This window comes from Neodothiora populina, assembly GCF_041146345.1.
Source record: "Neodothiora populina strain CPC 39397 chromosome Unknown canker_contig_12, whole genome shotgun sequence".
In the NCBI taxonomy this organism is placed as follows: Eukaryota; Fungi; Ascomycota; class Dothideomycetes; order Dothideales; family Dothioraceae; genus Neodothiora; species Neodothiora populina.
In genome coordinates this window covers 1,595,874-1,607,730 of record NW_027191404.1, presented here as the reverse complement: position 1 = coordinate 1,607,730, position 11,857 = coordinate 1,595,874, and the positions used below count along the sequence as shown (strand labels likewise).

The 11,857-nt window shown below is 53.1% G+C and overlaps 5 protein-coding genes across 6 annotated transcripts; 2 read left to right on the top strand and 3 right to left on the bottom strand.

The window, feature by feature from the left end:
• Window positions 1-358: 358 nt before the first annotated feature.
• AAFC00_001217 (uncharacterized protein) lies at window positions 359-3,458 on the bottom strand (the record flags this gene model as incomplete). 2 transcript variants are annotated; one of them, XM_069340377.1, is made up of 5 exons in its annotated part: window positions 359-1,005; window positions 1,079-1,295; window positions 1,348-1,414; window positions 1,468-1,585; window positions 1,640-3,458. In XM_069340377.1, the coding sequence occupies 5 exons, from the start codon at window positions 3,456-3,458 to the stop codon at window positions 359-361; spliced, it is 2,868 nt and encodes a 955-aa protein (XP_069203846.1). The 2 variants fall into 2 exon arrangements, with proteins under 2 accessions (XP_069203846.1, XP_069203847.1); XM_069340378.1 differs by having other exon boundaries at window positions 997-1,005; window positions 1,143-1,295.
• A 1,217-nt stretch (window positions 3,459-4,675) lies between these two features.
• On the bottom strand, window positions 4,676-7,134 carry AAFC00_001216 (uncharacterized protein; the record flags this gene model as incomplete). The annotated part of the gene is made up of 2 exons (XM_069340376.1): window positions 4,676-4,844; window positions 4,898-7,134. The coding sequence occupies 2 exons, from the start codon at window positions 7,132-7,134 to the stop codon at window positions 4,676-4,678; spliced, it is 2,406 nt and encodes an 801-aa protein (XP_069203845.1).
• A 465-nt stretch (window positions 7,135-7,599) lies between these two features.
• On the top strand, window positions 7,600-8,423 carry AAFC00_001215 (mitochondrial 37S ribosomal protein bS18m; the record flags this gene model as incomplete). Its single annotated transcript, XM_069340375.1, has 3 exons — window positions 7,600-7,723; window positions 7,790-8,172; window positions 8,244-8,423. 3 exons carry the CDS (start codon window positions 7,600-7,602, stop codon window positions 8,421-8,423), a joined length of 687 nt encoding a protein of 228 aa, XP_069203844.1.
• A 539-nt stretch (window positions 8,424-8,962) lies between these two features.
• AAFC00_001214 (uncharacterized protein) lies at window positions 8,963-10,033 on the top strand (the record flags this gene model as incomplete). The annotated part of the gene is made up of 3 exons (XM_069340374.1): window positions 8,963-9,085; window positions 9,205-9,495; window positions 9,557-10,033. 3 exons carry the CDS (start codon window positions 8,963-8,965, stop codon window positions 10,031-10,033), a joined length of 891 nt encoding a protein of 296 aa, XP_069203843.1.
• Window positions 10,034-10,588: 555 nt separating this feature from the next.
• Window positions 10,589-11,257, bottom strand: AAFC00_001213 (uncharacterized protein; the record flags this gene model as incomplete). Its single annotated transcript, XM_069340373.1, has 2 exons — window positions 10,589-10,685; window positions 10,788-11,257. The coding sequence occupies 2 exons, from the start codon at window positions 11,255-11,257 to the stop codon at window positions 10,589-10,591; spliced, it is 567 nt and encodes a 188-aa protein (XP_069203842.1).
• Window positions 11,258-11,857: the final 600 nt, after the last annotated feature.

Genomic DNA, 11,857 nt, shown 5'->3' with positions numbered 1-11,857 from the left:
GTCTATAGCACTGCTTAGTAATACAGGGTAACAGACACGGTATAGCATGAAATCGATTAAGCACGTTCATGTTTCTTTTTTTTTGTGTTCATCTATATCATAAAGAAAAGGAAAAAAAGGGCAAGAAAGACATGTAAAACAGAAGCATAAGCATAGAAAGCAGAAGGGAGCATCGAGACGAAATCAAAAAAGCCGAGTACATGCGATCTCGTTGATTCATTATTAATGTGTTTCAAGTCAGATAGAGAAAAAGCAAAACATTGAAGCGTGAAGAACATCAGCGCGTTATGAAAAAACGACATTTCTGCAGAAGAGAAAAAAAGAAAAGAATCAGAGGGGTTGGAAAAAAGGCCATGTCTCATCGTCTTCTTCTTCCACCACTACCCCCTGCACCAGCAGGCTCGCCCGTAAAGTCCGAAGCGATCCTCTTGAAAATACCGCCCGCGAGCCCCTTTCCGCTCAACAGATCCTGGATCTTGTCCGCGAGGGGGTCTTCGCCTCGCTCGGGCATTCTTCTACCGTCTTGGTCGAAGCGCGGCGGCAGTTCCTCTGTTTCGTCGGATGAAGACCTGTCGTCCGCGGAGCGGTGGTCTCGCGGTGCTCCTCCTGCTTGGCTCTCGCTACCTCGATCGCCATGAGTCTTGCGACGGCGACGACGGCGGCTGTCGACGCCTCCACCGCCGTCGCTTTCGGTCGCTCGTTCGTCTTGATCGCTCCTATGGCGGTGGCGTCTTCGTCGATGTTGTCGTCGGCCTTGTTCGTCGTCTGAGGCCGTGCCGTCGTAATAGTCTGAATGATGGCGTCTTCGTTCGTGTCCTTTGTACTCATCACCGTCTCGGTTGGAGCGGGTTCTCTTTCGGTCGTCATATTCATCTTCGTCATCGTCGTCATGCAGGTCTCGGTCTCTGCTTCTATCTCTCCGGTGCGCAGCTGACCCTGATTCCTCTTCTTCCTTCGGTGGAACGTCAAATTGCACGCTCTTAGGGCGGGACGTGTCTAGGCTATCTGTAAAACATCAGCTATGGCTCAGTAAAGCAAACACAAAAGGACGAAGAGATTAAAAGAGCACACCACCCACCGGAAGTAGGTTCGTGCCCATCAACAACAGCATTGGGGGCAGCAAGGTTCGCATTCACACTCACATCATCGGGACCGCCCCTACCGCGACGTTCAGCGTTGTAGCGGTTGTCTCCCGCAAACGTGTCACCTCCAGTGGGATATCCCAAGTTGTCGTCATAAGGATCGTGACGAGGTTGCGGAACACCTCCAGTAGGCGGGGGATAGTCTGCCGGATTCTGATTCTCTACGTCAGCGTGTAGTCTATAGAAAAGTAAAAAAATGACTTACGTATGGTCGATATTCAGGATGCTCGGCTGCATGGTAGTCCTCGACTGGCGGCGGAGGGAACGCATTACTGTGATGTTTCGTAAGTCTGATAGTACCACAAAGCCAAGATCCGCGACTCACGTTGCTGGGTAATAATCGCGCTGCTGGGTTGCAGGATCGTACGCATTGGCATTCGGGCCCATAGGTGGTGGATACGGCGGTCCTGATGGGTAGCGATCATCTTCGGAGTCATCGCGACCTACAAGAGAGAAAATCAGCTCTGGTCTTGCACATAGTCACATTACAAGCTTACGTCGTCTCTGTCTTTCTTCCTTTCGGCCATTCCTCTTACCGAGCTCGTGAGCAGCGACTCCGGCGACTCCGGCGGCAGCGGCAGCCTCAGCAAGGCCTCTACTCCTGCTTCTGCTTCTGCTCCGGGATTGATGTCTACTGCTATGTCTTCTACGCTCTGGACTCGACGAGGCAGAGCTACCCCGACGTCTCCGGCGATACTCGGCGGGTGGCTCATCATACGCATCACGTCGGCCAGAAGGGTAGATGGGATCGCCACCGTACTCGATGAGGGCGGGATCACTAGTGCTTCGTCGCAGCTTCCTTCCATCATCAGGGCAAGGTATGGAACGGCTGCGCGACCTTGATCGCGACATGGAGCGCTCGCGCACTTCCTCATCTTTACCCTCCTTGCGAGCTTTATTGCGCTCATACAGCCCAGCGATAGCTGCGCCACCGAGACCTGCGGCAGCAATTGGAACTCCGGTGCGTAACTTACTCCGAGAACGAGACTTTCCGCCTCTAGAACGACTGCGGATCCGTTCCCAGATACCTGCGGCAGCGGCCGAAGCCAGACCGGCCTGCGCAATGCGTCTGTTGCGGTGTTCTGGGTCCAGGTGTCTGCTCTCGCTCCTTGGACGTTCCTCGATGGCTGCCGGCGCACTGCCAACAGAACTTCGACGGCGCCTCGATCGACTGCGGCGCTCGTTGACAATCACGGTCTCTTTGTTGTTGTTGTTGTTGTTGTTGTTGTTACGGTTGCGCAAAGCGTATCCGGCAAGTGCGCCGACGACAGCGACAGTGCCGAGTCCGGCCAAGGTGCGCGCTCGCGAGTGACTTCTGCTTCTGCTTCGGTGTCTTCGTCTCCGTCTGGATCGATGAGAATGAGAGCTCGAGCGTGATCTTGATCGTGAACCCCGGAAGTGACTCCTTGCGCGGCTCAACGCTTCAGCCCCCAAGGCGCCAACAGCGGCACCTCCGATAAGCTGACGACCTCTGTGTCCAGCATCTTCGCCTTGCTTCCTGCGATGATGGCGCATGAGCTCAGCGGCGCCAATACCTGCGATCGCTCCTTCGGCGAGATGTCTTCTGTGGTGAGGAGAACCTCCACGGGAGCCGCCACGTTCTTTGCGCACAATCACGACATCATCTTCTTCGCTCCAGTGGTCGCCTGCATATAGGGAAGCTGAATCTCGGGGGCCGACATCACGACGGTAGTCGCGCTCATCATAAAACTCCTCGCCACCGCCGCCTCGCTTGGGTCCTCGGTCTATCTCGCGGGTGGTGCGCTCATAATAGTAGTCTTCATCGTCTCTTCTCCTTGTGTCTTCTCTGCGCACCAGCTGGCGATCGTCCCTAACTTCGTCGCGGTCGATAATGTCATACTGCGACTCATCGCGCTTCAGCACCAGAGCCTGGCGCGGAGCTTCCTTGATGATGATGGGTTGAGGGTCCTGTCGGATAATGATGGGTGGGGGAGGCTCGCGATAGTAGTCGGTAGTCCTGGTGATCTTCTCGAGTTCATAAGGGTCGTTGTGACGTCCAATGTCTCGCTCGAAGCGATACTCTCGCACTCGCGGCGGAGAAGGCGGGGAAGGCGGACGTTCAATAACGTCCCGTTCGTAGCGAATCTCACGTCGTTCGCGCGTCGGTGGACGTTCTATTTCTCGTTCTCTCTCGATGACGCGATAGTCGACATCTCGTCGTCCACTGTCTCGTTCTCTGATGACAAGCTTCCTGTCTTCGACGACGTCGTCGTCTTCGAATGCGCGATCCGGGACCTTGTAGCGACGCACAGTCGTGTACCTGGGTTCATCGCGATCTCTGTACAGGACGGACATGATGGGTCCCGCCCCTACTGTTACTGTCGAACAGAAGCAGAGATGAGAACGTTCGCCTTAAGTCGGAGTGACAGCAGTTGGTTGGTCGCGATGATCTGCGCTGTCACAAGGACAAGAGCCGCGCAGCGATAAGAGGCGGGGTGTTTCTTGTTATGATCTGTCAGGCGGGGCCAGAGAGATGATGGGGTTTGTATAAATTTAGATTACTTTGCTGCAGAAGCAGAATGGAAGAAGTGAGCGGGTCCACCGACGAACACTGGCGCAGACACGAGGAATACACACACACAGATCCAGGCAACCAGTTTACTTTAGTGTGTCCCCGTCGTGATCGCTGCTGACTTGTGCCTGCGCGTGACGTGGGAGAGGTGGCACGCACGGACGCGGATCTGGGGATGGTGAGGTTACGATGGTGATGATGTTTGGGCTTCAGAAATGCACAGGCAGGAAGATGAACAAAGTTCGGGTATAGAGATGGCGCAAGCGTGAGTAAGGTATTTACGGAAAGCGAGGAAACGATGACAACAAAAAGTGGCTCTCGCAAGTTGATAATAGTGAAGTTGCCCGAACAAGATCGGCCAGCAAGCGAGTATCTCAAGGGAAGGTAATTAGGCAAGGTACAAGTACGGAGCCTTGGAGATAAAAGGTAAAATCAAGGCCACGGCCCGTCCAGCCAGCCCAACCTCTCCTTTAAGGATACCCTACCTTTTCTCTCGTCACATCACCTCCACATCCACCTGCACCTGGTCCACTATGATTGCCCTCATGCACATTGACGTAATGCAAGCCTTGACATCTTCATCCATCGCTTTCCGGCATTCGAGTCTTCTAGTACAGTCGAGATGATAAATCTCCACTGCCTGTTATGATTGATGCTACACGTACAGAGTGTGTCCTCAGAATATTTAGAATAAGGCTGAGTAGCCATATCTTACAACATCCATTACCGGTGAAGCGGCTGTGGCTGAAGTAACCAATTGTTGCGGACCGGGAAATCCTTCCTGAGGTATCCTCCCTCGCCTTGTGTTTTATATACAATAGTAGTCCTTGGATTTTACAGCACTGACCGGTCGAACATGCTCTGTGTAACATGTTCGATGCAAGGCCAATCGTGGCCCTTGGCTGAGGTGTCGCTGCATGCGATAGATACACAGATGCAGCCGTTGTGTGCAGTACACGTTTATCAACAAAATACTCTTCGCTGGGGTCATCGCTCTTGATCACGGATCGACATGTCGATCAATTCGGAAGTGTCGCATACCGTCCGACGACACGCGCATGCCGATGTCTTCCAGTTCGCGCCAGAGCGCAGGGAAGCGTTGCTTGGCCCACTCTTCGACATCTGTCTGCTTCGACTGCCCAGGAGCTGCGTTGAACAACGATCCTAGTCTGTTGATGCTATCAGCTTGCGATCATACCTTCTCTCATATAGCAACACTTACATGAATGCACTCATTTCTAGCTGGTTCGCATCGTGTGCTTCTTCGAGGTCATTTATTGCGCTGTCCACCTTGCCGTTGCCGACCAAGCCACCGGCATAGCTCGCCCAGAGAGACTGATCAAGATCCAGACCCGTCAGCTTGAGTCTAGCCCATATTGTTCGTGCCTTCTCGTCGCCCCAAGGAGCATCCTCACACGCCCGGAGAGCCAGATGAATGCTGTTGAGTGTCGGTCCCTCACGACTCTGTATAATCTCATCCCAGAAGCTCAGCGCGCGTCTGGGGACGCCACAAGCTGTGTATGCCAATATCAAGGCATTGAGCAGGCGCGTATTCGGCTCGATGCTGTCGTCAAGCTTTAGTTGGTTGTGGACAACCTCGAGACTCTCAGCATCCTGTACATTTGCGATACCCGCCAAGCAAGACACGTAGGTATCAATGGTCGGCAAGACATCCTCTCGTGTATGAATTCTCATGTGGTTGAAGACATGAACCGCCATATCCGCGCGGCCTCGGCGGAAGAAGTCGTTCATCAAGAGCGAGCGCTGTTCCCGTGATGTCTCATCGAATATTTTCTTAAGGATAGCATACGTGTTCCAGGCTTTCGTAGTTGATGTCGTCGTGTCTGTACAGAATTTCACAAGGACGTCTCGCACAGACGCCTTATCGGAGCCAGACAAGTGGAAGACATGCGTATTCAGCAGGTCAGCCACGTCTTCGAACTCTCCTCTTGACAAGTGGAGAAGAGAGAGCGCGGAAACAGTGGGTGCCTCGAATTTAGCGCGGCGGTCAGACAGGTCTGCTGCGACGTTCATGATGGAGTCGAAATCTTGTCGTCCAGAGGCACACATTGCGCATATGAGGCGATTGACAGACGGCAAGTCTTCATCGTCTGACACGTCTTGAGCCTGTAGGTGCTTGTATGCGACGAGAGCACCATCCACATCGTTGACAGACAATCGGTAGTCGATTTGCAATGTAAAGGTACGAGCATTCGGCTGTATTTGGCGCTTCTCTCCAAGTGTAATGTACCGCTCTGCAGTGTAAGGGTCATTCCGGGATATCGCTAGCTCTACCAAACGATTGATAGTTGAGGCGTCCGGATAACAGCGTAGCTTCTCATCTTCTATGTCTTGATTGGCTTTCTCCATGACTCCCATCATACGGTTGATCTCGTCGACGCCCTTGCCGATGCCCGCTGCCCACACGAAGATCAAATCCCACTGCAATTTCGTGAGAGTGCCCGACATCATGTCCTTGATGATTGATTGGCCAAATGCGACTTGCGACGTCCTTATACAAAGGTGTACCAAGATTTCTTGCAGCTGCGCTGTACTTTTGAGTCCTTTGTGCATGACATCGGGTTGCATGCTACGCTGATACCACTGCCTTGCTCCCTCGATGTCATCGGCCGAAGCACTGAGTTCAGCCATGAAGATTACCGTGGACATTGTCATTGGGACACGATGCTCTTCCATAAGGGCGATGGTTTGGTGAAACTCGGATGTGTTCCCTTGATCCTTGAAAGCCTTGAGGATTTCTTTCCAGCAAGCCAGCGGTATACTTGTAGTGGAGGATTTGCCTGTGCTGTTTGCATCAGAAACATCGGTCTTCTGCAAAGACGCTAGGAGATGGTCTCTCGCTACACCGGGCGAACCAGCCCTCGATAGTGCTTTGGTCAAAGATTCGAGGAAGGCCATGTCAAACTTTTTCTCGTCTCTGCGGACGTTGCTGGCGCTAAGAGCATCGTATAGAGCGATGGCCAATTGGGCATGTACGCCGGAAGGCTGCCGTGGTCGCGTTTCCAGGACAGACAGAGCGTGTCTGAGGGAGGGTAGGGCGAGAAACTCGTCGTGCTGTGCTTGTAGATAACTCAGTGCTTGCAAGGCATACTGGGCCTGTACATCCTCGAGGGCTTCCTTCCTATCGCGTTTGTATTCGAAGAATTTGACGAAGGCTTGCGCGACCTGTTCCGGCGGTGGAAGTCTCGCGTTGAGTCTCTCCATCTTGGCCAGCTCCATCAACTTCTCCAGACCCGGATCAATGCTTGCTCCTAGAGCCTCTCGTGTCGGCGGCGGACTGAATATATTGAAGAAGCCACGTCTTTGCGGCCGCTGAAGACACCTCCGCGGTTGCAGTGCTGGACGTAACCTCGAGGGACGGCGCAGACATCCTGGATATACAATGGGCTCATTGGTGAGCAGATTCCGGAAGACGACCCGGGAGAGCTGGGAGGGCATATCGGACTGAGCGGCAAAGTGTATCGAAGCAGCAGCTCGGTCGGCTTGTCGTCTCTGATGTCTTATGTTTCTGGATGTGTACTTTGGAGAGTACAACTGGGTGTTTTATACGCGGCGTAGTGTCGGACACATTGTCACGAGTCCATTCGTCAATTGCTGTCTACAGTCCGGAAACAGGTGTTTTTCCCATGACAGTGCAGCAGAGGTATTAATCACGAAAAGTCAACATACACAGTTGTTTGCATAGTATACTGTAGTATTGTCGCCGATCACATTCAATGGACTGGCAGTTCCAAAAGTTGTCTGCCAAGACTTTTTGAGGTCGGAGAACATCTGCTCTTCCCCGAAGCGCCGGCGGTTTTGGGTGGTGAGTGAGCTGGAAATGGAACAATATTATATACTGCTTGACTTGTACGCCTCCACCACCACCAAGGTCTAGTCTTCTTGTCGACACATACAAACGACATGTCATTGTACAACACCACACTGGCTGCGGCCAGGCGGCCCACGCAGGCCTACACAAAATCTTTGCGGCTTTTCAGCTCGTCGGCCAGGTGCAGCGAGGGCGCAGAGGGAAACCCGTGGACAGGTGTGTCGGCACCACTTGGGAGCGCAATGCTCGATGATCTGTGACATGATGCTGATGATGTCGCAGCGTTGATGGCCAATATGAAAGCCGAGCAGAACACTCAGAACCCGCGACCTCGCAACACCACCCAGGTCCGCGCTCGCCCACAGTTCAACCAGCCGAAACGGGCGGATCGTCCAAACTCATCGCTGTTTGCCGTCATGGAAGACTCGCTACAGAAAATCGGTGCTGCGAACAAGAGAAAGGAGTCACTCGCAGACATTCAGCGCGCCAATGATCGTCAGGACCTCGAGCGACAACTCACGCGCAGATGGAAGAGCGGAGACGTGTACGCCCCTCACGATCTGAGCGGTGTCGAGATGAGCAAATGGAGACAGTCACAGCCCAAGGGAAGACCAAAGAGAGATGTGTTTGATCTGCTGCAGATCAACCCCATGGACCACTACAAGGTACGACTTCACGCCTGTCTCTTCACACGGGTTGTATGCGCACGATGAACTGACAAGTCACGCTCTTACAGAACTTTGCAATGATGTCCGAGTACATGACCGAGACTGGAAGAATAAAGCACTCCAGAGACACCGGTCTACGACCCGTCAACCAGAGGAGACTAGCCAAAGCAGTGCGACGCGCAATCGGACTGGGTCTCATGCCCAGTGTGCACAAGCACCCCGAGATTCTCGATATGCAGAGGAGGTAGACTGTGTCATGTTCCTCTATGGATTGAGTGACTGGGACTGTACGATATCTGGATTCTGTACATATCAGACCACTCTCACTCGTGTCAATGACCCATGGTGACACGAATAAGTTGTATTTCCTTGACATGGTATGGAAACACGTATCTCTGCACTCAAGTTGTTCCCACGAGGTAGTGGTAATCATTCCTGCTTGAACGGTATAGTGAGGCAGTCGAGAGATTACTCTACAGTCATGATTTGGAGACAATTCGACTACAGCGAACCTTGCGCAATTGATTGATGTTGCATAATTGGTGATTTCTGCATAAAGACATGCCTAAATTGTGTCGAGGTCAGAATCACTCGAGGTCGGAGTCTGTGATTGGAGGGAAAAGAGTCTGTGCACCAAATGTCAATGGGCGACATGTCATTGGCTGAGCTTCGTGCCTGCCTCTCCAGCATCCAAGTCAAGTCAAGTCAAGTCAAGTCAAGTCAAGTCAAGTCGACCTGCACGAGAAAGACGATACATTCGCATTCGCTATACACCACCACCCTCACAATGGCTACCAAATTCACCCCAATGGCCTTCCGAAGTGGCAGCAGAGTGCTGCGGGCAGCATTCAAGCAGCCGCGCCGGTCTTTTGTCTCGACTCCCGCCGTCCGAAGCGATTCTCTCATGGTCGTATGTCATCACTGCCTTCTTCACCATTCTGCATTCTGCCGTTGCGCTCGTCCTTGTCCAGCGATACGGCTAGACTTGATCGAAAGACAAGCTTGACTGACCATGTCGTTCTCCTGCAGCATCGCGACTCGCCGGAAAACAACCCCGACGTCCCCTTCAAATTCAATGCGATCAACGAGAAGCTCATGCAAGAGGTGCTTGCCCGATACCCTCCACAATACAAGAAGGCCGCAGTCATGCCCCTGCTCGATCTCGGCCAGCGACAACACGGATTCACCAGCATCAGCGTCATGAACGAGGTCGCCAGACTGCTCGAGATGCCTCCCATGCGTGTTTATGAGGTTGCCACTTTCTACACCATGTACAACCGGAGTCCTGTCGGGAAATTCCACGTCCAATGCTGCACAACTGTACGAACTTGACCACCAGAGACCTAAAAAGCCTGCGCAGGTGCTGACTTGAAGATAATAGACCCCTTGCCAGCTCAGAGGCTCAGACGGAATCATGAAGGCCATCGAGGAGAACCTCGGCATCCACCACGGCGAGACCACCAAGGACGGCCTCTTCACATTCACCGAGGTCGAGTGCCTGGGCGCATGCGCCAACGCCCCCATGGTGCAGATCAACGACGACTACTACGAGGACCTGACCCCGGAGACCACAAAGTCTCTGCTCACAGCGCTAGCACAGGCAGCAAAGGCGACGGGCGCGAGCGGCCAGGCCCCCGGGCTCGCCGGCGAGGCAGGAAAGGAGGCCTCGGCGGGCCAGGCAGGCTCGGGAGCCGAGATCGCGAGCCAGGGACGAAGCTACAGCGCACAGGGTGTCAAGCTGCCGACGCCTGGTCCTCTGAGCGGCAGAGTCAGCTGCGAGCCCGCACACAAGCCCACCAGTTTGACGAGCGAGCCGTGGACGAGTGAGCAGAAGATGAGGACCGACGGTGCCTTTTAGACATAACTACGGAGGAGCTGTGTTCTTTGTTCTCTATAATGTACAGTATCGTGCATGCATTCATCCACAACCAGCCCCCGAAATTGCACTTTTTTTTCCTTTTTTGAACATCTCTCATCCTTGATCGTTTTTCACTTGTGAGTTACCAGAGGTAAAACAGGACTTGGTGTGGTGAAACGCTCTTCGCCGGCTCAATTGGATTCATGGAGATTCCAATCCTGACAAACCCAATGTGATACAAGAGCTGTGTTCTTGATAGTCTTTCTCTTGATTCTATATCGCGCCTGTGATCTTCTCCACCCTCGACCTCGATAGTTCCAGTCGCATGCCCTTTTTCTTGTTGTTCTTGATAGTCCTCCCTTCTATTCCACCCGCTAACGCCACGCTAAAGAAAAGAAACCCAGAATGTGGTTTTTGATGGTCCGGCCCCAGAGAAAGAAAAGAGGGACACTCGATGCAATGTATTCCGAATGACACACACGCTTCCTCTTGCCATCTGTTGTCGACAGCCTAGTGCAGAGCAAGAAAAGATGAACACCCTTGCCTTGCCACCGCTTACAACAGATCGAAGTCGTCGAGCTTGTCGCGGTACTTCATGATGTTCCTCTTGATCTTGGACGAGTCGACCCAGGTGACAAAGTCCTCTAGATTCCTGTTGCTCGGTAACACATTAGCACTCTCGTTCTTTCGCATGCATGCCCTTGTCAAAAGAACAGCAGCAGCAGCAGCAGCATCAGCATCAGAGGACACTAACCTCGAGACCAAGAACGCCGAATCAGTAACAACCTCGGTGCCAACCCGGACATGGCCCTGCTCGATAAACTTATTCGCAGCAGTGACGTTCTCCGCCATACGAAGTCGCGTCATAACCACGCCCAAGCGCCGCCTGCAAAACGCCGACACGGTGACTTTATGCTCGACATGACTGAGTTTCCCCAAGCCGCTCTTGCCGCCCGTGCCCAGAATGCCCATATCGAAGAGTTTGCCCAGCAGCAGGTCTTCTTGCTTGCGGCGGAAGGCGGACTCCGGCGGCAGCAGGGTCAGTTTGTGAGCTAGCTGGCGCAGCTGGCCGCATAGGCGGTTGTACGACGTGTAGTCCGAGGGGTTGGATACCGAGTACCGCCGTACGATGGCTGATTGGCGGTGGTTCGAGTCCGAGGGGTAGCTTGTGAAGTCGACTTTGCGCAGCAGCTTCTGCTCGTGGTGCTTTAGTTTGCGCACCATTTTCGCGGGTTCTTGTTCTGTTCTCGGCGGTGTGCTCTTTGTTCGGGTTGGCTGGAGAGAGTGTGGGTGAGTGGGACGAAGGCGTCGGCCTCGGGCGTTGATGGGACTTTGTGGCGGATCGAATGCGAGAAATCAGTCTTGATGGGACAAAAAGTTCCCAGGGTCGAGGATAAAGTCGATGGGGTTTTGGTGGTCAGAAATCGATCAATCTCCGATAAGCGAGTCAGTCACGCTTGATACGAGGTAGCGCATGATTCATATATAGACATCTTTCTCGCAAGTCGAGTTAGGCGCGAGAGATTTCACGGAGCTAGGTGGACTGTTAGACAAATCGAGGAGAAGTAAGAGAAAGATAGGTTGTTGAACAAGAGGTACAAGTTGAGGGTGGTTGAGGCCATAATCAAGGAGAGGAGAGAAGAAAAGGTCATATGGAAATGGTCTAGTCGATTACTCAGACCTAAGTGCACGAACATGCGGAGGAAAAGATTCATCTCTATTCAGCATGAACGATGGCTTTTCTGGGATATACATAGAAGACATGCTCGTATCTGCGAAATCCCTGCCCATCTCCGCCGTTCCTTTTCGTTTCCTCTGTTCAGC